At 40.6% G+C, this 23583-nt stretch overlaps 3 protein-coding genes across 11 annotated transcripts in view; 1 reads left to right on the top strand and 2 right to left on the bottom strand.

The window, feature by feature from the left end:
* The window catches only part of LOC121887593 (1-phosphatidylinositol 4,5-bisphosphate phosphodiesterase delta-3-A-like), a 29871-nt gene extending 28407 nt beyond the window's left edge, over positions 1-1464 (bottom strand). The window contains exon 1 of the mRNA XM_042398498.1: positions 1242-1464. Within this exon, the coding sequence (XP_042254432.1) occupies positions 1242-1314 (73 nt within the window). The 5' untranslated portion in view covers positions 1315-1464. The remainder of the gene's footprint in view (positions 1-1241) is intronic.
* Positions 1465-3332: 1868 nt separating this feature from the next.
* Positions 3333-12822, top strand: acbd4 (acyl-CoA binding domain containing 4). Of its 2 annotated transcripts, none has more exons than XM_042398582.1 (11): positions 3333-3534; positions 4061-4199; positions 4561-4681; positions 6036-6120; positions 6380-6500; positions 6721-6885; positions 9110-9207; positions 9379-9559; positions 9656-9870; positions 10258-10317; positions 11781-12822. In XM_042398582.1, exons 2-11 carry the CDS (start codon positions 4109-4111, stop codon positions 11907-11909), a joined length of 1266 nt encoding a protein of 421 aa, XP_042254516.1. In that variant the 5' UTR covers positions 3333-3534; positions 4061-4108; the 3' UTR covers positions 11910-12822. The 2 variants fall into 2 exon arrangements, with proteins under 2 accessions (XP_042254516.1, XP_042254515.1); XM_042398581.1 differs by having other exon boundaries at positions 3335-3534; positions 9349-9559; positions 11781-12821.
* Positions 12823-13145: 323 nt separating this feature from the next.
* Positions 13146-23583, bottom strand: part of LOC121886919 (rho GTPase-activating protein 23-like) — a 73991-nt gene continuing 63553 nt past the window's right edge. For all 8 annotated transcript variants that reach the window (XM_042397326.1, XM_042397327.1, XM_042397325.1 and 5 more), the window contains 16 exons: positions 23225-23333; positions 22957-22996; positions 22719-22856; positions 21479-21787; positions 21333-21394; positions 20906-21012; positions 20551-20663; positions 19703-19855; positions 19493-19571; positions 19176-19249; positions 18932-19021; positions 18718-18843; positions 18557-18601; positions 18316-18409; positions 16548-16579; positions 13146-16445 (listed from right to left, as the gene is read on the bottom strand). In XM_042397326.1, the coding sequence (XP_042253260.1) occupies positions 15456-16445; positions 16548-16579; positions 18316-18409; positions 18557-18601; positions 18718-18843; positions 18932-19021; positions 19176-19249; positions 19493-19571; positions 19703-19855; positions 20551-20663; positions 20906-21012; positions 21333-21394; positions 21479-21787; positions 22719-22856; positions 22957-22996; positions 23225-23333 (2561 nt within the window). In that variant the 3' untranslated portion in view covers positions 13146-15455. The remainder of the gene's footprint in view (positions 16446-16547; positions 16580-18315; positions 18410-18556; positions 18602-18717; positions 18844-18931; positions 19022-19175; positions 19250-19492; positions 19572-19702; positions 19856-20550; positions 20664-20905; positions 21013-21332; positions 21395-21478; positions 21788-22718; positions 22857-22956; positions 22997-23224; positions 23334-23583) is intronic.

The raw sequence follows: 23583 nt of genomic DNA on the forward strand, positions 1-23583 counted from the left end.
ATCCCACTGTACCTGCCAAACATGAGCTCCATAATGGAACAAAACTCCACATCAGTGCTGCTCAATCATGTGCCACAGATGCTCACAAGTCTGCAAGTTTTTCATTTCAGTCAAAGTCTTCAGCAGCTGATCAGTTTGTCTTTCATGGTTGAGGGTGTGCAGACAAATCAGAGAAAAACAAAGACTCTTAAGTCACGATGGCACAGAATTGAGACGGAGAGCTGCACCCTTCTCTATTTAGATTCTGTGATTTTAAAAGTCTCTATCACAGATCATAACTTCTAGAAAAAAGTACAATACTCCTGAGAGAGTAACATCATACTGTGAAATGATGGGGTTCCACTCATTTGAAAACTAAATGTTGCTGGTCATAATAATTCATGTTGTAAAGAATATGATTGTAAACTGACCTCTAGTCTGTGAATCATTCATGCAATTTTTCCGATTAAAACCACACTCTTTATCAGATATTAGCTGCTAAAACGATCAGTCAATATTTTCGTGGCTTGATTATTGAAGTCATTTAAATCAAAGAAAAAAACATTTTCTGTTTCTTCACCAATGTGGGAATCTGCAGCTTTTTTGTTTTATATCATTTAAATTGCACTTTTCTTTGTGGCTGTTGCTCAAACATGACATCAGACAGGGCTCTGGCAATTATTTTCATTATTTTCTGACATTTTAGAGACTAAATGATGATAATAATCGTTAGTTACATCTTTAAACCTAATTTAACTTTATGTCACTCTGACATTACATTTATTATATGATCTACATATTTAAACCATACACACTTAACACACCTATCTCTAAAACTGGTCACCTGGGTTTAGCTGGATTTGCCTTCCACTCATACTGACCATCACATGTAGATGACTCTATGCACATTTTATATGTGTTATGAAAACAAAGTAGGCTATATACTCCATTATGATGGCAAATAAATTCATTTAAATTTACTTTACCCACCTTTAAACTTGCAGAACATAGTATAAGATACAGTGACACGCAGCAGGCTATGCCTTAATGACAGTATAATCCACTTGTTTTTCCTCGCCCTTTGAAGGATTTTCCCTTTTTTTTTTTTTTTAATTGCCTGTCCATGCGGATTTGAAATGTTTCCTCTTATCTCAGAGTCACAACTCATCACACGCATTTACGGCTGTACATCAGCATCATTATCTCAGTGGGAGAAGCTTTTGATCATTGAATACATTCAGGATCCATGACACAAAACTCACCCAGATTCCTCAGAGGATCGATGGCTTTTGACTCGGACGTCCCAGCGCCGTTTTTCTTCCTGTTGCCCAGCATAATGCAAGGAGGCTGCGCTTTGTCTCGCCAGGCTGTGCCTCTCTCTTCTTCCCGTTCTCTGTTTATGTTGTGTTGTGTCTTCAGGCAGCAGCTCAGCAGTCTGTAAGCAGACTGCGATTCATGCTTTTATCCCGGAGGAGGCCAAACCAAACCTTCAGACCGCTGATGTCACTGAGATTGGATTTATAAACACAGAACTGCACAAATAAATCACACCACAGCAGAAACAGATTTCCGGGCTTGACTTTCAAAATAAACCATTGATTAAGAATCGCGTAATTTCATACGATAATAATTTATATATTAAAAATCTTGAAGCAATAATTCTAATAATAATACAATTTAGGGTTATGAATCTCATTATATCATTTACGTTTTGTCATTTGGCAGACGCTTTTATCCAAAGCAACTTACAAGCTCTTATTGTTTGTGAATATGAATGGACCCCTACCCCAAATTAACTGATTACGCAGTATGAAGATCCCTTTATATTTCTAAATGTTCACCAGGAAAATCACACCGCAAATTCTCTGAATGGTGCCATGATATGAGAGATGTTTTACATCTGGTTTAAAATTTGATTTTTTTTTCTTTCAGCCAGAAACAGAAAGTGAGGGATTGCGAACTCTGTATTATACTGCTAAAATGTGCAAAATCACACCCTGCCAAAGCCTACATAAATGGCACCCATCCTATCTAATGTATATCACAGAGGTATCTTTTGTAAATGAAAATGTATATTTCAGTAAGATGATAAGATGAAATGAATTAGATTGAACATTTTCCCAAAAAATCTTTATTTCCTCAGCTCTGTAATAATTTCTTTTCTGTTGTGTCAATGAAAATGTAACTCTCACTTCTTTATTACCAACGCAACAATTATTATGTTTTTGTTTTGAAGGCGAACTAAAACATTTCCGGGTTTTGTAATATATCTGATCTATCTGCAGCAACTTGACAACAAACGGGATTTAAACGGATTATAGGTCGAGGAGAGACGCTCATGTATCTAAAGAGAGATAGCCCTTCTCTTTTCAGTCTACTGATCTCTAATTTTAACCAAACCACAGGCTAAGTGATGAAGGTGCCGAAAAATAACTGAAAATAGTTTATCTACTAATACTGTTTGCAATAATTAGGGCAATGGTGCTACATAATGATTTATGCACAAATCGGCAGTAAAACACTGACTGTAGTGGGTCTTTAATGAAATTATGGCTCTAGTTTATTTCATTCTGTGCTGCCCTCTGGACTGGCGGGAATAAGTACACTTAAGATTTAGAGTCATTAATTAGAATAGAGGCTAAAGAACTGACCCTGCCTCCGGATTGTTATGGTTTAGAGTGATTTATACTGATCACTTGATTGTAAGGAAAGACTGGCTCTGACTTAGGCAGCTACCGTACGTATCACAAAGCATTTAACTTAATATGTTCATTTTTATTTGTTATTATTTTTATGTTGTTGTCATATGTCATATTTTTATGTGTAACATGTAGTGTTTATTAATTGCTTTGTTTATTTCAATTTGTTTTAAGATGAGATGGAATAATAATAAAAATAAACTTTTCATATATATACAGTACCAGTCAAAAGTTTGGACACACTTTTTCATTCAAGGGAACGGGAAGGTGTGTCCAAACCTTTGACTGGTGCAAAATCATAATACAAACATTCGATAAAATGGTTAAACTGAGTCTAGCTGACAAATTTAAAGACTTTGATTTAGACAGAACTTTAAATTTTGGGGCTTAAAATGCTCAATATACATAGTGAAATAAATGACTATATTTTAAATTAATTACATGAATTAATAAATAAATATATATATATATATACATATACATATATATATATATATATATATATATATATAAACAGATACTAATAAAATATATTTTAATAAAAACAAAAATAGGAATACATTAATAAAGTAGAATAAATCGCCTTTATACTTATATATATTTTTGTTATGTTGGCACTTTAAATTTTCGAGTGGGCGTGGTCAAGGACTTGTCATGTGATCTGACACGGAAATGGTCTCAGGCCGGAGATAGGTCAGTCCCATCGGTAGGTCTATGGGCAATTTTGTTAACAAACTTTTCTGTGACAGTAAATCCTTAAATATTAGAAACTACAGTTCCCAGCCGGCTCAGCGACCTTTGTCGTGTTGTTGTGGTCTCTCTGATACAGACATGTCCGGCGGCAGCACACAGTGAGGTGAGTCCACAAGCTAGCTGCTGCTAACTCAAAGTTAAAACGGTGTTTATCGGCGACTAAATACGCAGCACAGTTCTCCACCATCACCGTCATGAAACCTGGTGGTAGCAGCATCATGTTTCTGTGCAGCAGGCCCTGCAAGGCTTGTGAAGGTAGAGTGTCACATGGATCCAGTAAAGAACATTGGAGGAAAACTTTCTGCTGATGCAAGAGACTTATTTTCCTGCAGGACATCAACTGGAAACATTAAGACAAAGCTGGACAGGAATGGCTTTTATAGACACAGTATTTATAAAAATGCTGAAGCTGCCAGCAGAACCTAAAGACATGAAGGTCCATTCTATGTTGTATCTTACATGGCTATAAACAAGGCAGTCCAATATATTTGCTAACTAGCTGCAAGCTTCCGCTCTCCTAATTGACTTACAGCCTCCTGCTACACTCCTACAGCCTGCTACATCTGTGTGTGTGTGTGTGTGTGTGTGTGTGTGTGTGTGTGTGTGTGTGTGTGTGTGTGCTCTCTCAGCTCCAGTTGCACTCATCCCTCCTGGTAGATTGAACGAGTGGAAGTGTCATGCCAGTCCCAGCGATGGCAGAGCCTGCGGTTGATCACCAGAAACGGTTTCAGGCTGCCGTGGATGTCATTCATAACCTCCCCAAAAATGGTACGTAGGCTTTTACACACCACATATGTGACAGAGAGTGTGTTACTGGTTAGACTGTAGAAAAACTTCATGAAACAGTGTCTTTATTATTTTAAGGTTAAACAGTGAACCTGAATGTAAGGCCTTACAAATGTATTATCTCTTGGATTATTTGCCGTCCAACATGCAGTTTTAAGTTTCCCCTGAACTAAAGACAAAAAAAGAACTCAAAATTTCCCAATTTCTAAACTTGCATATCCGTGAGAACTAAGATGTGATCCTGATAGTTCCTTTTTCTTTCTGGCTGTCTAGTTTCACTCTGTCAAGGTAACCAGAGCAATGTGCAGACAGTGAAACTTGATGAATCTGTTTCATCTTGCAGGCTCCTACCAGCCGTCCTATGAGGTGATGCTGCGCTTCTACAGTCTGTATAAGCAGGCGGTGTGTGGACCCTGCACTGTGCCTCGACCCGGCTTCTGGGACCCAGTGGGTCGCTACAAATGGTCCGTGTGTGTGTGTGTGTGTGTGTGTGTAAATCAGTAGTGTTAGTTTTCAGTAGCAGACACACCAGCCATTCAGCTGCTCTGATAAGTGGTCTTTTTGTTTGTACAGACAGAACAGCATGCAGTTACTCTGTACATCATACTTCCATTCAGAAATCCTCTTTTTACTGTAAGCAGGCATTACAACACAACATTGACAGATATTTGCATGGTGTTTGGTGCGATGCTCTCTCTGTATGGGTTAGTTACTTTGTGTCCATGGCGGGTGGCACAGCACCAGATAATTCAGTTCATCTGAACAGTGTGTGAACTCACCATGTCAGTCATAGAGTGTTTCTATTGACATTTGCAGCCAGAGACCTTTTTTGGTTGTTGATGAGGAAGACTAACAAGCCGGGACACAGATACACACAGACTGACAGTGAGACTGACGTGGACAGAGATTGTGTTGTACAGTTAGTGAGTGCAGAGAGGATCAGCGTCTTGCTTAAGGAAATCTTGACAGGACAGCTGCTCTAACACTGAGGCTAATGTGGGGTTTGAACCTGTTCTGTCACTTTGGTTTTCTGTAGAGAACAGTTGTAAATGTTGAGAAGACTTCCTCAGTATTGAAAATGGTGCTGAAACCATGAGTTGCTGAATCAATTTGCTGGTGGACAGAAAATGAATTTTTTTTTTTTTTCAAAATAGAGGAATGGCAGATATGCTCTGATCCAGCTTATCATATGTAAGGATTTGCTGCTTTTCTGTTTTATATCATTGCAAATTGCATATCTTAGTGTTTTGGACTGTTTGTCTGACAAGAACTCTGAAGATGTCTCACGTCCTCTGAGACACTGTGGTGGACATTTTCACTATTTTTTCTTTTTTTAACATTTTATAGACAAATAATGAACAGACCAACTGAAAATGAAGATATTTCTTAATTGAATCCCTATTATATATTATATATATATATTAGAAAATGTTTTAAGCTGTTTTGAATGAAGAAGTTATACCTTAAATACACATTTGTCAAATAAATAATGTATTTAAAAATCAACATATTTCAGTAGATATCCATCACAACATATATGATCATACACTATTGTGTTGTACTGTCAAGCTCTCTAGTCATTGTTGAATACCTGTGTAGAATAGAATATTGGTAAGTGCTAATACATGAAATCCTTCAGTATTCTGTATTCACCAAGTTTGTTTTCATCAATCTAATGAATGTTAAAACAAAGACGTCCAGTTTTTTTGACACTACAAACACACATTGAAACACACATTCAATCAGACATGGCGTGGTGGTTGATGTTGATGTGTGTGTGTGTGTGTGTGTGTGTGTGTGTGTGTGTTTGTGTGTTAGGGATGCCTGGAGCCGGCTGGGAGAGATGAGCAGAGAGAGTGCCATGGCAGCATACGTGGACGAGATGAAGAAAGTAGCACAGGAGGTACATGATGACAGATTTGTTAAGTTCATATATTTTAATTCAGCGTTCATGTAATATTTCTAACATGATCTCATCTGTCGACTGATTCTGACAAATTTCCCACATCAGATCAGATCAGATCAGATCAGATCAGATCAGATCAGATCAGTGTACAGAAACGAGAAGCAGCAGCAGCAGCAGCAGCAGCAGCAGCAGCAAGCTGTCTGCTCAGATAAACATGAGGTAATATGATCAGTAAAGGTTTCCACTGACGCTGCAGGTCATCAACAACACACCCATGAATGAGAAGACGGCCTCTCTCTTCCACCACTTCGAGCCTCTCTACCTGGTGATCGATGACATGCCACGACCTCCAGAGTCTCTGCTGGTGCTCAGAGAAGGTCAGTGCACCTCTGTAACCCAGCACTTGTTTAAAGAGCCAGAAAGACGATTATTTTCTCTGAATATCTGCCATTGTGTCTTCTATACATGGATATATAAATACATACTCCATATTTTCTTCTCAAATGATCTTTTCCAAAAATCAATTAATGCAGCTTTTAAAAATAGTGATATTATATCAGTGTGAACGTTGGTAAGAGTCTTTGTGTGTTACTGTAGGTCTTAAAGGCAGTGAGCCAGCTGACAGACCAGCAGAGGTGAAGGTTGAAGATGAGGAGCAGGAGGAGCCTCAAGAAGATTGTTCTCTATCAGAAGGTCCAGATCCAGAGCAGGAGTTCATCCTGACTGACGTTGTAGACCTCACTGCCAACACCATCTCTAATGGTGCGTAATGATGTATCTGGCCTGTCTGGAACACACTCAGGGTTTTGTGGTGTAATTGGATTTTAAAGCTGCCCCCAACTGGACGGATCAGACACAAACGGTCCATGTCAGTAACTTTTTCCACATTATTCAGTGTGTTAGTCATGTACTTCAGATTCTTGTGGCTTGTGTCAGATGCGGTGTATTTATTCTCCAGTTAGAGTTGACAATGAGGAATACAGATTGGAAACAGGAAACACAAAGCTATTTTATACAAGCTGTAAAGAAAATCCCTCATTAAGCTGCCTTTGCTTTTTTACACTGAACCAAACAAAGCCTGCATAATGCCGCCCTCGTGTGTGATTTTACACAGCATGCCAGCATTCTGGATTCAGAGGAGTGACGTGTAACACAACAGCATCAGCTCCCTGTCCCACCATGCTGGCTGTCCCTGTTTCACAGACGTCAACCTGGCAACTCTGCCCCCCCCACTCTGTGTCCATACCTTTATACAGAACAGTGAGGGAGATTAAAGGTGCAGCATTCCCGCCTTGAACAGGCTGTGTAAAAGGGTCTACAGTTAATGATATGATGAGCAATGAGTCACACCAGCTCCTTGCATCTCATTTTTGGAAACTTTAAAGTCCCCCTCCGCTCTTCTCGTTCCTTCAGTTGGATGTTGTTCTCTCTGTGCAGAGAGATTCATCTGCTGAAGGAGGAAAGTTTCTCTGAGCTCACTTTAAATCTGAAGTTAACCTACAAACAGGATGTGTGACATCACAACTAGTTTGGAGCCAGTCGTGGTCCCAATATGTAATTTACACAAGTGTGATGTGGAAACTTGAAGCCTGCAGTGCACAAACACTGAGAATGAACTTTACAGTGAAGGAGGAGACATCTGGTGTCCAGCAGGAAAACTGCTGAAGTTAAATATATTTGCATATTTATAGATTCTGGGTTTTTCAATGCAAGGAGCTGGTCTGACCATCAGGGGTTCATTGTTTTGCTCAAGAACACTTTGACATGTGATCAAACTGCCAACCGTGTGTTAAGTGGATGACTTGTTCAACCTGCTGAGCCTCAACTAACCATTTTTTTTTTTTTTACCCTTTTTATCATTATAAAAAGATATCTCTGCTAACCATAATGGTTCCTTTTTTAAGTACAGTGGCTGTGAATGTTGTGATGGTTCTAAATTATTTTTTTTTTTTTAAAGTAGTTAAAAATGTCACCAGTGTTTCCTCCTGCTGAGCAAAACTCAGGAGAGACTCAGCAGCCAGAAGTTTCTCTGTTCTCTGTTTAGGAAAGACTGAGATCAAAACTAAAATTAGAATAACTGGTCCATTTTAAAGGTCAATCCATCTTAAAGGGATAGTTGGCATTTTTTGAAGTGGGGTTGTAGGTACTTATCCATAGTCAGTGTAATACCTGCAGTAGATTTGGGTTCGCACCCCCCCCAGTTTGAAGAAGCAGACAGGAGTACTAGCTTGGAAGCTAAGTGATGTACTGATGTGGACGAGACCAGCAGCGAAATGTAGTTTAGGTGCATAAAAAAAAATCAATCTCAGTTTAAGTGTACGCTATATTTAGAATATTTTCACTGCTTCACCTTGTTGTCAGACTGTTGTCAGATTTCTATGCATGCTGCACACTGTATTACACTGCAGATCAGCTGTTTGGGTCAGAAAGTGCTGTTGAAGCTGCAGCATTTATTAACTGACACACTGTTGTCTGTACTGTACATTTACTGTCAGATTGACAACTTACTGTTAACCTTTTCCTCTGCTCCGCTCACAATCACCATCACTTTCCTGCTGCTCGCTCAACCACACGCTCGCTATGCACACACATCACACACCGCCCTATTCCTTAACGGAGCTACACTACTCTTATAACATGACCTTTCACATAGATGGCCTTTGAAGAATGAGGAGAGGGAGGATTCTGGGATTTGATGCACTAGTCGATGACTCAAAACAATTCCACAATAACGTAGAGTGTTATCGTGTTGAAAATCATCAGTAGCCCATTGATATTAATTGCTAAATTTTAGCAGTGGTACATGAATAAAGGAGAAACACTGGTCAACATTGAGTGGAATGTGCTCTTATCAAGTTGTGTTAACTAAACGGGCCCAAAACTATTTCCATGATTAAGTATATAAAAACATTTAAGAGTAACTATCTGAACTATCATTTTTGAATATATTTCCTCACATGTACAAAACGCCTGCTGTGCTCTGCAGACTCTGGTGTGTGTGAAGGTTTGGTGTTGACCAGCGACTCAGAGAGCGAGATCTTCTGTGACTCAGTGGATTCAGTGGAGCAACTCGGCAGCGTCAAGGTACGGCTCACACACATCCTCTGAAAACACAAGTGGCAGCGGTAACACACTGAACATTACTGCCGAGCGTCACACACAGAATAAATAACTGTTGCAGAGAGCAGGAACATTTCTATTTCAAAGAGTGATATTTGTTAACAGATTCCACTCGTCAAGTCCAACGGCTTTCAGAACGGCCACGTATCCCTGGAGTCATCTCCGATTCAGAGCCAGCAGCTGGAAGGTCGACTAGAGGTCAGACAGGTGGGAGCGGGTCAGGGTGGAGAAGGGGCGGACGACGGGAAGGGTCAGGGTCCCAACAGGAGGAGTCGAGACACAGGACGAGAAGGTTCCAACCACAACTGGAGAGAACGTGAGCTGATATTTCACACCGTTGTCAGACTGACTGTATGTACTGTTTGTATGATATATCAGGATCATAATATCCTGCGTTGTTGTTGTTGTGCAGGTGGTGTTCCTCAGGGCAGTCCGAGGCGGGGGGCCCCGGGCGGTGGCGGCGGCGGGGCCGGGCGTGGAGGAGGAGACGGTTCAGAGGGCGGGACAGAGAGGCTGCATGACGCCCAGCTCCAGCAGCAGATCATCCTGGCCCTGAGGAGGCTGCGAGAGGACATGAGGAGTGTGATGGACAGGCTGGAGGTGGTGGAGCGACTCGCAGCCACACACGTAAGAACTAACAGGGAGGGAAAAACAAACTGATGTTTCATGTTAATGTAGATAATGTCTGTGTAAAGCTTATCAGAGCAATTCTCTTCTCTGTGTATAATCAATAATAGAAAATTGGAAAATTGATTTTTTTGAAGCATCAAATAAGAAAACTTAAAATACCTGAAGTCACCATGCAAACTTGTCATTTTGTTCTCAGTTAAATGATGCTGTCGGACAAAATTGAATCTTTAACTGTTGTGTAAATGTGTTTGAATTAAATTTGTATTAGAGAAGTGCAGAGATGGAAAAGGAGATTGGAAATTGTCAGAAAAGCAACAAACTGAAAAGTGTTTTTTTCTTGTTGCTTGAAGTGATGTCAGCTCACTGCTGTTGTATATGTGACAGGCTCAGGGTTCAGAGTGGAGACCATGTCTGCAGTGTGCAGCCACAGCGTCACAACAGCAGGTAAGACTCAACATCCCCGCTGACATCTACCAGATACGATTAGTTGAAATTACATTTTCTTTTAGTTCTGCTGTCTGGACGTGCACTCTGCTGCAGGCTTTGAACTGAAGTGTGGAAGTTCATTCTTGACCAGCTACATTCAGTAGTTTTGAGCTTTTAATGGTTTGCTGATGAAAACTGTGATGTGCAGTTGAAAGCTCTAAAAAGCTAATAAATAGACCCTGAGTTAACATCATATTGTCACATAATGTGTCACAATTAAATATGGATTTCATGAGCAGTTTGGAGCATGTGAATGAAAGCTTTTACATGTTTTTAATCTTAGAGGAAAACAAACCTCCACACTCATCTGCTGCTATATTTATAGACATTTTTGCATCTGTTATTCATTTAGTTTTAGTCACATCATCATTTTATATCTTCTAACTCTGACTGACTGACTGTCTTTAGTGAATCCAACTGTCAGTCTCAAACTCTGGATCTCTTCCAGTTCCCACACATACAGTATTTATGAGTAATCAAGTTTCTACTTGTGTAACGTATTTCTGCTAACTGCCACAGTACACAAGTGTCAGTTAAAAACAGGTTCACAATTTTTCAAGTCAGGAGGCTTAATGAACAGTGAAACAGGTTTTTCTTGCTGTAAACATTCCTCCTGTTCATACTGACCTTCTGTGCAAAAATGTATTTAAAAGTTTATCTGAAGCTAATATGAAGCTCAAATTAAGTAGATATCTTTCAACGTTTCAGTCTTTTTAGTGCCAAAGTTCCTCTTTTTGTTACTTTACTTCCACCACAGCTTAACACAACAATAATACAGTGGAGCTCATGTGTTTGTTGGAACAGGTAAGATCAAACATGCAGTATTAGTTACAATCAGATGACAGTAAAAAGTCACATTCAGGAGCTGAGAGGGAGAGCTGAAATATTAAAAGAGCTCATAATATTATTCTGAAAGTTTTCTGCTAAACCCTTTAAGGAAGGAACTCATCTCTCTCATTATTTATGAAAGGACATGATATTTAATATTCATGTGTCAGATGTGCAAAAGCCTAAAAATAAATAAATAAAACCCTTATCATCATTATTTTTATTATTCAAGAAGAGCAAAGATTTAAAATCAAGTGGTAACCATCTATTTGGACATGAGTAATAATATTCAGTCCTACATAAAGGTCTGTTGATGGACCGGTGTGGAGCAGTAGACAGAGGTGAATTGTGGGAAACACTTGGCTCTGAAGGTGTTGGACAGTTTGAACAGAGCTGCACATTCACAGTTGTTCTTGCTCACTCGGCATTACAGAAGCTTCCTCTTCCTCCTCAGCTGATCACTCACTCACCTGTTTGTTGAATTTTTGACACTGGTAGTAATATCTAAAAACACTGAAGACACAACTACACACACTACAGCTGTTAAGAAGAGGAAGACATGATTTCTATAATAAATGTCATTTTCCTCTCAGGCGGAGAAGTGGTGGCCGTTTGACGTGTCCGGTCAGACCGTCGTCCTCTTCCTGCTGTGGCCGTTCGTGGCTCAGGGTGTGGTCTACCTGCTGAGGAAAGCCCAGAAGAGAAGTCGCATATCTTCATGAAGCAAGCCGACCAGCACATTCAACCACTGCCCCCCACAGGAATCCATCATGTCTACAGGAGGAAGGATTGATTCCACTGTGAATCCACATCCTCCCTCACTGTGTGTGCACTGGACAGAGGGGGTGATGTTTGTGGACTTGCTGTCTGCTTGGAGAGATGTGTGTTTGGTTGTGATGTAAAAGCTCAGGATCCAGAAATCCTCACAAATCACTCACTGCAGCAAACCAGTCATCATTTAAATTATTCAAGTTGATTCATCAGCCGGCTTATTTTGGGTAGCAGGAATTGGATACTGAACATGAAAAAAGCTGAATGTGTACTTGTACTGATGATGGAAATACTTGGATGATATTGTTATATCATCCAAGTAAGTGAGGTTCACCTTTATTCCTTTTCTAGTGGTTTTTGCTACAATAAGCTCCATGTCTTTTGTAATATACAGAATATTATCGGTGTGAAATGTAACATAATGTATCAAAAGAAGCTTCTGTTTGTGCAGAAGTAAAACTACAGATGGTCCCACTAAAACGTTGGATGCTAATTTAATTGTAATAATGTCACCATCTCTCTGAAATGTCTATAAAATTACACTAAACTGTAAATGTCAGCGGATGTGACTGAGTGTTGAGGAGCAGCTGTGTATCTCTGGTGCTCCATCATCTCTCCCGGCGTCTGTACATCATGATATCCGTTCTGATGACAGTGGTACTAATTATTTCTCTAATGTCGTGGATCCAGTCATCAGACTGTTGCTGCTGCTGACTGTGACTCCTGGTGGAACCTGATGGTACTGAATTGATGAGTGTAACTGAAGCCATTGTCACTAAATGAAGAAGAACTGTTGTGAAACTGCCCTATAATGATCAGTCATGTGTTAAACTGACGCATGAGCTCCAATTAAAAATATATATATATTGCATAGAAGGTTGTACTGGGTCATGTCTGTGTGGAGGTTATCGAAGAATTTAACAAGACTAAAATATTGCACCCGGAAAAGTCTTCCATTAGACGACCTCATCCTAATCCTCACGCTAAGCTCAGATCACCTCGATGACATCGCTACGACATCATCAGAGTCATTTCAGAAGACATCATGCAACTTCTCATAGGCAGATCATTGATGACCTTTATAAGTGAAATCAGTGAGCAAAAAAAAAAAAAATCAATAAATACATACAAACCAATTTCCAAAACAAATAATTTAATATATTATGTATAATATTTATATACACAGGTTAACTTAACAAGGCTTTGTACAACTGTTACAAAATTGGTCCACGCACAGTCACCCACGTACATAAAGTACATGCACAAGGGCACAGATAGAGAGAAGGACAGACTGAGACTAGATATGATTAAGATAAACATGGAGTCTGGTTGGACGACAGTGGTTGGCAGTACGATTTGGTTCATCTCCATTATGTATTTTTCAGACTCTGCTTTACAAACTAATGTTCCATCAGCATGAGAAGGGAGTGAAAAAATACTGTGAAAATGTGAAAAGGAAGAAATGCAAAAATATCACTCAGGTAAGACTCTGGTTTTGGATTTGAGGTTATTTGCTCACTTTCAATTGCCGCCATGACAACGCTCTCTGTGTAACACTGATAATGTGTGAACTGGAGCCTTGCTGTTGCACTAAGTGCTTAGTCCTTTTCCATCTCTTGGCTCACCATGTCTCCACTACTGATATTATACAATTACCTAAATAGAAAAAAAATAATTTTGGCATGACTTCACATAGCTGCCTTTAACACTTTGCTCCTCTGACGTAACAGTATCCTCCAAACTCTGGCCCTCTCCCCCAAAACACACACACACACACACACACACACACACACACAGGGAAGTACAATAGGCTTGTGTTGAACACTTAGGGTTTGCATATTTTTATGTCACTGACCGCATGCATGCATTTTTATGCCACAGGAAGCTTTGGCATAATGCCCAAGTCACATCATCCAGAGAGAAAGTGAGTTTGTTTTGCTCCCACGGATCAGTGAAGTTCCCTGCAGATCCACAGGACGCTTTGGAAGAGCTTGTAAAGGGCTGAGAAGTAAACTGAAGTGGGTTTTCTCTGCATTAGTGTACTGTGCTGTACTCAAGCTGCATTGATATCTACCCACATGGGTATTGTCAGGGACATCATTCATGAGAACCAGTAGTGAAGGACACCAGTATGTGTACAGCACAGTCAACATTTTGCGTAAGTCTTTGCTGGTGAGGGTTAGCTGGAGCAGCGGCAGCTCTGGAGTAGAATATCACATGTCTAATATGGCTTCCTCTCTTTTTTTTACTCCTTCATTATTATCACTCATCAATTTTATTTAACAATTGAAGGGTTTCATTCCAAAGCAGTGTTTTAGAAATATGTGTTAATGACACCATGTTTAGGCTTTGAAAATGCCTTTCTTTGGCACCACTTAGTTGTAGTATTGAGAATGACAATGTAACGCAGCTGCAACTGTTTTTAGTGGGATTGTTTCAATTTTTCCAAAACAACAACTTTATCAGAATAATTTGCTGATAATAAGATGCTATAATCACATGGAGGCTTTAACAGATGGTAATTAGGGTTGAAGATTTTCCTGCCATTTTAAATGGTTACTTCATGGGAAAATGTTACCCTTTTCTCAGGATTTCTTGCCATAAATTATATATAATAATTCCAGCAGCTGCTCCATTAATTCAGTTGTTAGGTCACTTTCCTCTTCATTCTTCTTTCTGTTTAACTCAACTCTAATGTGGTTTGTCCAAGTGGTGTTGCCATACATAAGCTGTCCAAGACGGCGGACCCGATCGCATATGTCACTGCCAGATGCAGATCGGGCAGCGACGCAAATCGGGCAGTGACAGAGCTATTGTGACTGATTAGTGCTATTGTGACTGATTAGTGCTAGCATGTTCCTGGCTTGTTAGTGTGTTAGCAGTTAGCTTTCCAGCTACAGTAGTTCACCAACTAGCCCTGGCAAGTACACACTATGTAACCAAACTTCTAACACCACCCTTTTCACAAGGACTTGCAAACAAAATGCCAGTTTCTAATGTTGCCACGCCTTAATAGCTGAAATTCAAGGTGAGACTATATCTACGACAGCTGTGTGGAAGCTCTGATCAGGTCCTGAAAGGTTTCTTGTTTCAGTATGGGAATTCATGGAAAATATGAGCTCAGTTCCTGATATTCAACCCTAATGTTCATTGCACAATATATAAGAACATGTATAATTACATCTACAGTTATTTTGTAAGTAAAAGAGTCTAAGTTGAATAGTTTCAATAGTAGGTGAATAGCAACAGGCAGTGTGTTCTTTGCGGAGTGAGTTTCACATTTTTCAAATGGTAGTTATCTAATTTGGGAATGAAACTCTACAACCGCAGTCTCCAATTACAGTGCCAATAAAAAGCCGAGGGGAAAGAGTCTTGAGACAACTGAGATCCCCTGGTCACGTGATAGACACTTGGCTTTAGAAGCAGTGACGCAGGTGGTCCAGTGTTTGTGAGTAAAGGGCAAGAAGTGCTTTGTACTGCATTAGTAGATGAAACAGTTAAACCACCACTGTGTGACGACGCCAGGCTCTTGTCTTGTCCCGCGGGTCCAGGCCAGATCTCCTCAGAACAACAGTTGAAGATCCCGGGGAGCTTTGATCTATCCATCCCGAGGAAGAGGAGGAGAGAGGGGGGGCCTCCTGGGCGAGATGAGGGAGTGGATCAATTTGTCGAACTGAACCAGGACCTATAACTGATCCTTGAGGAACCCCAACACTTCCATGCTGACCTGGTGCTCCCTCAATGACTCTGATTACCTCAACCCTCTCCGCTCTCCAGCCTCTCACTTTGTCCTCACTCCTGCCCAGCTCAAGGTCCAGATTCATGGACATAGCCCTCGTCCTCCCACCTCTGGTCTTCCTGTAGCGGACTGGCGCTGGTTGGTTCCAATCCGGCTGCTGGCCCCCATGAAGCCTGGAGGCCTGGTAGAGGTTGGGAAGCCTGGTGGGGGAGATCCAGAAAGGGGCTGTTGGGCGTCCTCTAGCCAGATTGTGAGGCCTTGGGTGTGGAGGAGGGCTGGTCACGGGTTGGGGTCGTGGGCATGTGGTGTGGGTCTGATGGTGTGAATAGAGGAAGCTGTTTGGACGAAGTTGTGGTGCAGCTCTTGACTTGCTCTCCCTTTGAGGATTCTTGGCATCATTGCCTGGTCCATTACCCACATCCTTTTCAGCTTCCTCTCCCCCATCTTCCTTTCCCTCTGTAGTCTCTTGAACTTTTACCCCATTTCCCTTTTCATCCATTTTTTCTTTCTTAGGAATGGTATATTCCTCCTTGACTGCCTCTTCCTCTCCTCTGTCCTCTTCCTCTCCTCCCCCTTCTCCTCCCCCGTAGTTGCTGGCTTTGACTGGTTCATGCTCGGAGTCCTCGTCAGCACTGCTGCCTGGCTGGTGGGTACTGGGGCATTTTTTACGTTTGCGGGTCACAGCAGAGATGATGGACTTGGACAGGAAGTCCCTGGCATTCAGGTCTTTCTTGGAGGCTGAAGAAAGCTGAAACATTAAGGTTCACATCCCAGTCAAAAGATGGTCACTTTGTCTTTGTCTATTTCTGACATTTATGAAGAACAAGTAAGAGATTTTTTTCTTGCTTACCTTTGACTTAAGTGAATCGCTGGTGGTGGAATCTGTTTGAAAGGAATAAAATGTGGATTAGAATCATGTTATCTCTGGACAAGTGGTGGTAGTAGTGTTAGGAGTGGTACATAGGTGCGAATTCTTGCTAATCACAGCACACACTACTGGTACTGCAACCTTTCAGGAGAACTCTAGCCATTATCAGAGAATTTGCTTAAAAAGTCAGGGAAACAAATACACTTGATGTTGTAAAAATGCCTAGAGTTCACCTTTGAGATCAGCAACAAAGAGGAGTGATGATACATTGGTGGAAAACCAAGACTGACAGAAAGAAAATGAATGAGAAAATGACACAAAGTGCAACAGAAACACCAAACACAAACACACAAGGAGAGAGACCTGGTCCTACCGAAGAGGCTGATCCACTGTCTCAGCTACAGAAAAGTAGTGCAGAAAGGTCCAGAAAAGAGAAATTGAGACAAAAGTTGTAAAATATCATGAGTATCCACTCGGAGAAACATATCAGCTGGAGAAAAAGTACAGACGGAGATCTACTGGAGGGTTCAGAGAAAAGAACAAAGACAAAAGCTAACTCATCACTGCACTTCCTCTCAGCTCTTTAGGGGCTTTTTAGCATCTTTCAGATCATTATTTTGGTTTCACAGCCCTCAAACTCCACTCTCATCAGCATCATTTCCGGCAGAAGCTGGCAGCTGTTTTTGGCTACCCACTGTATTATACCTGCACAGCACCAAACAGGTGTTGGGAGAATAGCTAACTAGAGTTAGAGACTAGCTGATGAACAAAGTGGAACATTTAGCTTAGGAGTCAGATATTTTTCTCAGGAGTTGGTGGAAACCAAAACAGAGCTAAAAGGTCTGCTGTTCTGCTGCCCCCAAGTGGCAAAAAATCAATAAATGCAGTCTTAAAAAGTGTGTTCAGACATCTGTGCAAATTTTAATGTTTATTTGCCACCAACTATACAAACATTGGCAGTTGGCTAGCTAGCAATGGACTCACCAACCATGTTGATTCTATGGGAGTGTGTGTGTTTGTGTTCAGCTCAGTCTATGTTTATGAAGCAGATTCATAAAGCCTGGGATACATGCATGATTTTGCTAAAATTGAAACATTTTCAACTCATGCAGTTGCATCTATTGCATTTTTCCAATGACTTTGTATGTAATTACAACGCCTCTTAAATGGTCTGAACAGTTACAGAGCATTAGAATTTCAATTAGCATTATATTCTTCTATTGTTATTATTACTCATAACTACAATGTCACCTGCTCATTTCTGCTAGCTGAGCATAAATACTATGATCTAGCAAGGTAACGCTTCTAGCCAGGTCTGATACTGCACTACATGACCTACACAAGCAGTTCACACAGTTATTAAAAAGTGATTATTGGTACATAGTTATCACTGCCTATGTTAACTATGTTAACCAGCAGAAAACCTGAAGCATAAAATATATCACTTTCTGGGTCGGGCCCTGGGAACCCAGACCCTCAGGGGGCCCCAATGCTCCAGATTCACTGTTTTTTTGGAATTGAATCATTTACACATTTGTTTGTTGATACTGTATTCTTCAAGTTTTCTTTATCTTTAAAAGCACAGCAAATCTTTTGGCTAAAAACAGAGAATATCTGAAAAAGTTTTTCTCTGAATTGCCTATACATTGATTACATAGATAAGTTGATCCTCTCATAACTGACATGTATTTCTGTGAGAATGTCACAGAGATTATAACTAAAGCCAGCGCTGCTTCAGTTCCCTCCTCACCTGATGCCTCTCCTGGCATACCCGGCCTGCCGATGTTGGACAGTAGATGGTCAATATTGGGCACAGGCTGCATGTCCCGCTTATCATCTGGGGTCTACACACACACACACACACACACACGCACGCACACATAAGCATACCGAAAAAAAAGTACAAATGATGGCATGTGACTGCAAACAGTTCGTATATTCGCGTTCTCAGCTCTTTGCACTGACAGAGCCGCAGCTGTTGTCATACATACCTTCTCTTCCTTGTCAAGCTCTCCTTCACTGAAGAACCAGTCATACTGTTGAAATAAATAGACACAGCATCACTGCATGGTGTTTAGACAGAATACAAGACTGGCTTGTTACGAATGGTGCATTATTTCTTGCATTGGAGGAGGCAGCTGTTGGTTCTTACGTGCAGGATAAGTGTCTCTACTATCTTGTAGCGGTCAGGCATGTGGGTGACCATGTCGGTCATATTGTCCTCTGACGTCCTCACCAGAGTGGGACCAAACACCAGAGCCAGGTTTCTTGGCTCCATCTGGAAATAACATGAAAGTTAGATCCATGTTTCAGGTTGTACAAATGTTAAATTTCTCAAATTAAAATTAAATCTAGTGAAGAGTCACCTTATTCTTTTCAGAGTGATCTGCCACCTTCCTCAGGTGGCCCACCAAGAACTTAAGAGTGTGGTAATAATAGTCTGGGAGGTCATGAATCTGTAAGGAAGCAAGACACGTGTGTGAGAAAAAGAGAGCTTGCTGTAAAAAAGTGGATTTGATTTTATAAAGAAATGAATCTCTGACAAACACATTTCAATAAACTGTAATTTATATTCACTCCTCTGTATTCTGCCATCTTTTCAACACATACCAGTTTCTTCATGGTCTTTAGTCGGTCCTCTGCGTCTTCTATCCGGTTGGCATCAATGAAATCATTGTATTTGTCTGACAGAGAAGGTGTATGAAAAATGAAAAACCAGGAATATTACAAAAGTCTGAAAATTAAAAATATAATGGTCATTTCCACATGCAGATGACATCTTTAGCTAACAAGCAGATTTTTGAAGTAAAAGAAAAATTTTCTACAAACTTTCTACAAACTAAGAAAACAATCAATTAGCAATCTAATTTTACTTATACATTGTACATGTTCATTATGATTCATGATACACAAATAACTGGACGCACCATCAGTAAACAGTGGTTCAGGCAGTTTTCGGAAGAACGATTTGAGCAGGCTGCTGATTACGTTCAGGTCCTGCCATCTCTGTGGAGACAGGAGGGGGAAAGATTTAGTGTTTGTGGTGTAGAATTATAAAAGCAACACCCCTAATATTACAAAACAATTCCTGGTAAAAGTGAAGTAAAACTACAGTTTAACAGACATGCCCTCCACACCTCCTCAGCAGTGTTGATGTCCATGCCCTTGTTGAGATGCTCCTGCAGGTTGGACACCATAGCGTTGTTCCCTGGCACCCGGTAGATGCCAGTGTACTCCAGACCCGTGTCTTCCACCACACCGCAGCACATCTCCACGATCAGAGGGACAAACTGCGGAGGGGATAAGAGGAGGCGAGAAGTGTGATGGAAAAGAAGGAGGAAGAGAAGTAGATGGATGCAGAAAACATGATGGAGGGAATAAAGAGGAATAAGAAACAAAAGCAGGAGGGTGTGATTGAATGTTAGGGTGGAAGTAAGAAGATCCATATTTAACAAAATAATCCTAATAATGAATTAATAGTCATATTAATAGTCATATAATGATATAATAATAAAAGATTCAAGGTCAAGTAACTGACTATTTTGTTACTCTAAGTAAGTAAGTACAGAGCTGGAGCCAGGATATGCATTTCTTCATTAGGCTATTAGGCTATTGCAGTCTATCCACTGGATTTGCCAAAAACAGAAACATATGTGTTGTTACTGCTCCTTAACTGAATTTGAGTTTCTTTATCACTTGCATAATAATTGCTATGACAAGTAGGAAGAACTATAAATAGCCCAGTTTACTCAGAAGTCTGTATATTACTCGATAAAAAAGAAAAAGGAACCAAAGCAAGCGCATGATTTCTCTGTACACGATACAGTGTAAATGGAAAAAAATGCTTGTGAAAATGAAGAGCAGATGTTGAACCCTATGACTAAAAGGATGAATTAACTCTGTCGTTTTCTTTTTTTGATGCTATGAATCACGTTGCTGGTGTCGATGTTCATTTTAAATTTCATCATAGAACACAGCGGCTTACTTTATGGTTGACAGCAGGCTGACAGTCCTCTAGTCGCACACCAAAAGCCTTGGGACTGCCTGTCTTCTTGGTCTTCTTCATGATATTGATGCCCCACAGCGCCTTGTTGTCATCTGAGTGCACACACACACACACACACACACAAATATAGACTCACGTTTAAATTGGTTATTTAAATCCACATGAAAAATATAACTTAGTATGGACACAGAAAATTGACATCAATAACTATCCCATACCAGATTTTAATGAAATGCTAATTGACACTCTGTATACCAATACTTCGCTTTTTTAAACCAACAGCACTTTGTACTTTGGTGGACACAGAGCAGAGCAGAACCATGTTTGTACCCACCAGTTCTAGATGATCGGTTCACTGAGGTGTTGTCAGTCTTAGCCAAGAGGAAGGGAGGCATCATGCGGTGAGCTCTGGGAGAAGAATCCGGCTTATTAGCTGTCAGACTGCACAGAGTGAGACAAACGACAGTCAGATATCAAAAACATGTGATTAAAGGTTATTTTTTTGACAAAGTGTATACAAAGAATTTCAGTAAAGAGGAGGGCAGAGGCACTCTGTATTCTTCCTCAGGTCTTGATCTTATGATGACCTCAGTTTTATGTAAAAATGTCAACTGCCTTCTTATTGTAGCTTTTTGGAAACTGCAGTTCAAATTATTGTTTGTGACAAGCATACAGCCCAGAGCTACAGTGACTCCTAATTACACAGAAAGTAAGGGACAGTTGTGATCAAGCAAAGACTAAATATAATTCACCATACTGACCTGTGTTTTCTGTAGTCATTCAGCTTCTTGTTGATGAGAGCTTGTCTTGAGAAACCAATCTCCTGAAATAAATGGAAAGTGGTGAAATGAGTTCCGTATGTGTGTGTTTCTGTAAATTGTATAAGATGAACTAGGTCTGGTCTAACCTCATTGTCAGTCTTGCTGTTCTCCCTGATGACCCTGATCCAGGCCAGCATGTCGTCCCTGTCCTCAGCCTGCAGCAGGTACTCGCAGAAGTCCTGTGTGGTCAGCCTCAAGGTATGCTTGCGCTTAGTTTCGCTGTAGGCAATGTCAATCAAGCAGCCGCGGATGCTGACTGGGGGATGCTCGTCCTGGCTGGACCCCGCCCCCGCCCCGTGAAGGACGGCCTCTCGCTTGTCCTTGTAGAGGAAGAGCGAATGGGAACGGAGCACGGAGAAGACACGTTTCCACGGCCGCATGCCACCACCGACTTTCTACAATGAGCAGAGGCACATTGAGCCTTTAATAAAAAGCTTCAAAATAACATAAAATAACTCTCACTTATACAGCTATTATCCAATCACAGCTTAGCAACTGTAACTAGGCACAGCAGGCCTGTCAATCTTTATATTTCTCCAAATGTTGAAGTGGTGTACATGGTGCTGTAGTAAGAGAGATACCGTATCCAATGTATGTTGTCCACTCCAAAAACCAAAAGAGCAGAGCACAGCTATAATCAAGAGTGTATTAGATATACTGTATGTTGCAGCTAGAAGAGTACGCCATGTGAGTGCAGAGGTGGACTCGAGTTGACTGTCTGGTTTAGCAGGTTCCACTTCATATATGTAGCCATGAAATGCATATTTAACACCCTTTTGCATGGTTCTGATATTCATATGAGTTAGCTGAATACATTAAAAAATCAGCCAGAGATCAAGTTTTCAACTAACTCATGAAGTTAATGTTAATTAGCTAACATTAGGTAGCTACACCTGATAAAATCTGCTAGCCACAGTGGACATTTTAGCCAGCAAAACTGACATTTGCTGGATAAAAATGAGAGGCTGCTTTTGACTACTTCTATCTGCAGTCAAAAACCCACTGTTTCTTTTTTTGGGCATTTTTGCCTTTGTAAGACAGTCACAGTGAAGTTGCAGATAGGAAACAAGGGAAGAGAGATGGGTATGACATGCAACAAAGGTCCCTGGCTTGAATCGAACCGAGGATGTTGCAGTTTAGAGGCATGTATAGAAACCATTTGGCTACCAGGGTGCTTCCAAGAACCCACTGTTTCATTAAAAAAACCCCACAAATTTCAAGAGGTTAATCTGCTGTTATCACTGTAAACTGCAAACGTGCAGTGTCAGATTGGAAAGTTTTACAGACATTTGGGAGCAGTCCATGTATAAGCAGTGTGTGTTGTACCTTTCCCTTCTCTGTGAGGATCTGTTTGTAGTGCAGCCAGCCCTCCTTGCGAACATCACTGAAGGTGATGGTTCCCAGTTCAGAGGTGGAGTGGCGCTTGGAACGGGCGTCCTCCTGGGCTCGCAAGCTCTCCAGAGACTAAAACACAATGTAGGGATATTAAAGGATGCACACTGGACGGTGTTTACTGGGTCCCTGGAAAATGAAGACAATAGAGAGGTACGTGTAATATACTCACCCCATCAATGAAAAAGCTCTTGACTCTTTTTGGTAGTTTGCTGTGGAACAGAAAGCACACAAGTGTAAAACATATGTTCAGTTTAGACAGTGTGTATAACAACCAACGTGAAAAAGAAGAAAAGAGACTTTACAGTGATAACTTAGTGTTAAATCACCTTAAAGCTACAATATACAGCTTTATATACATGACCCTGTCTCTCCTAAATCACTGTCTAAACAGTGTTTGCCAATGAAGTTTTAAAGTGTCTCCAGAGGTCCAGACTTACGAGAAAACACGGCCTTCTTCCCTGAAGGTGTTGAGACCCTCATCACATGACTTGGATCTCTCGGTGGTGATGGCCAGCAGGTAAGAGGAGCGACGACCTTTGATACTGCCTGAAAATACACAAGACGAGTCAAAAAGGAAATCAGAGGGGGAGAAAGACATACAGTAAAGAGTAAAAAAAAATATGTGATGTATGATAGTGAAATGTGAACTGACAACATGGTGAGTGAACATGAATAAGTTATTTGTCAAATTGAGTTATTAATATGAAATTAGCCAGGTGGATGAATTACAGGGTTTAACATACATATATTTAAGGAATACTCTGACCTTTAGTTCATGTTTGGCTAATAAGATTAT

The sequence above is a fragment of the Thunnus maccoyii genome, chromosome 20 (assembly GCF_910596095.1).
Source record: "Thunnus maccoyii chromosome 20, fThuMac1.1, whole genome shotgun sequence".
Lineage (NCBI taxonomy): Eukaryota > Metazoa > Chordata > Actinopteri > Scombriformes > Scombridae > Thunnus > Thunnus maccoyii.

Bases quoted from the DNA above. Each gene is read 5' to 3' on its own strand.
- acbd4 (XM_042398581.1), top strand. From the start codon at position 4,109: ATGCCAGTCCCAGCGATGGCAGAGCCTGCGGTTGATCACCAGAAACGG. The intron at 6,121-6,379 runs GTACATGATGAC...CTGACGCTGCAG, and splicing joins TGAAGAAAGTAGCACAGGAG to GTCATCAACAACACACCCAT. The intron at 9,871-10,257 runs GTAAGAACTAAC...TATATGTGACAG, and splicing joins AGCGACTCGCAGCCACACAC to GCTCAGGGTTCAGAGTGGAG.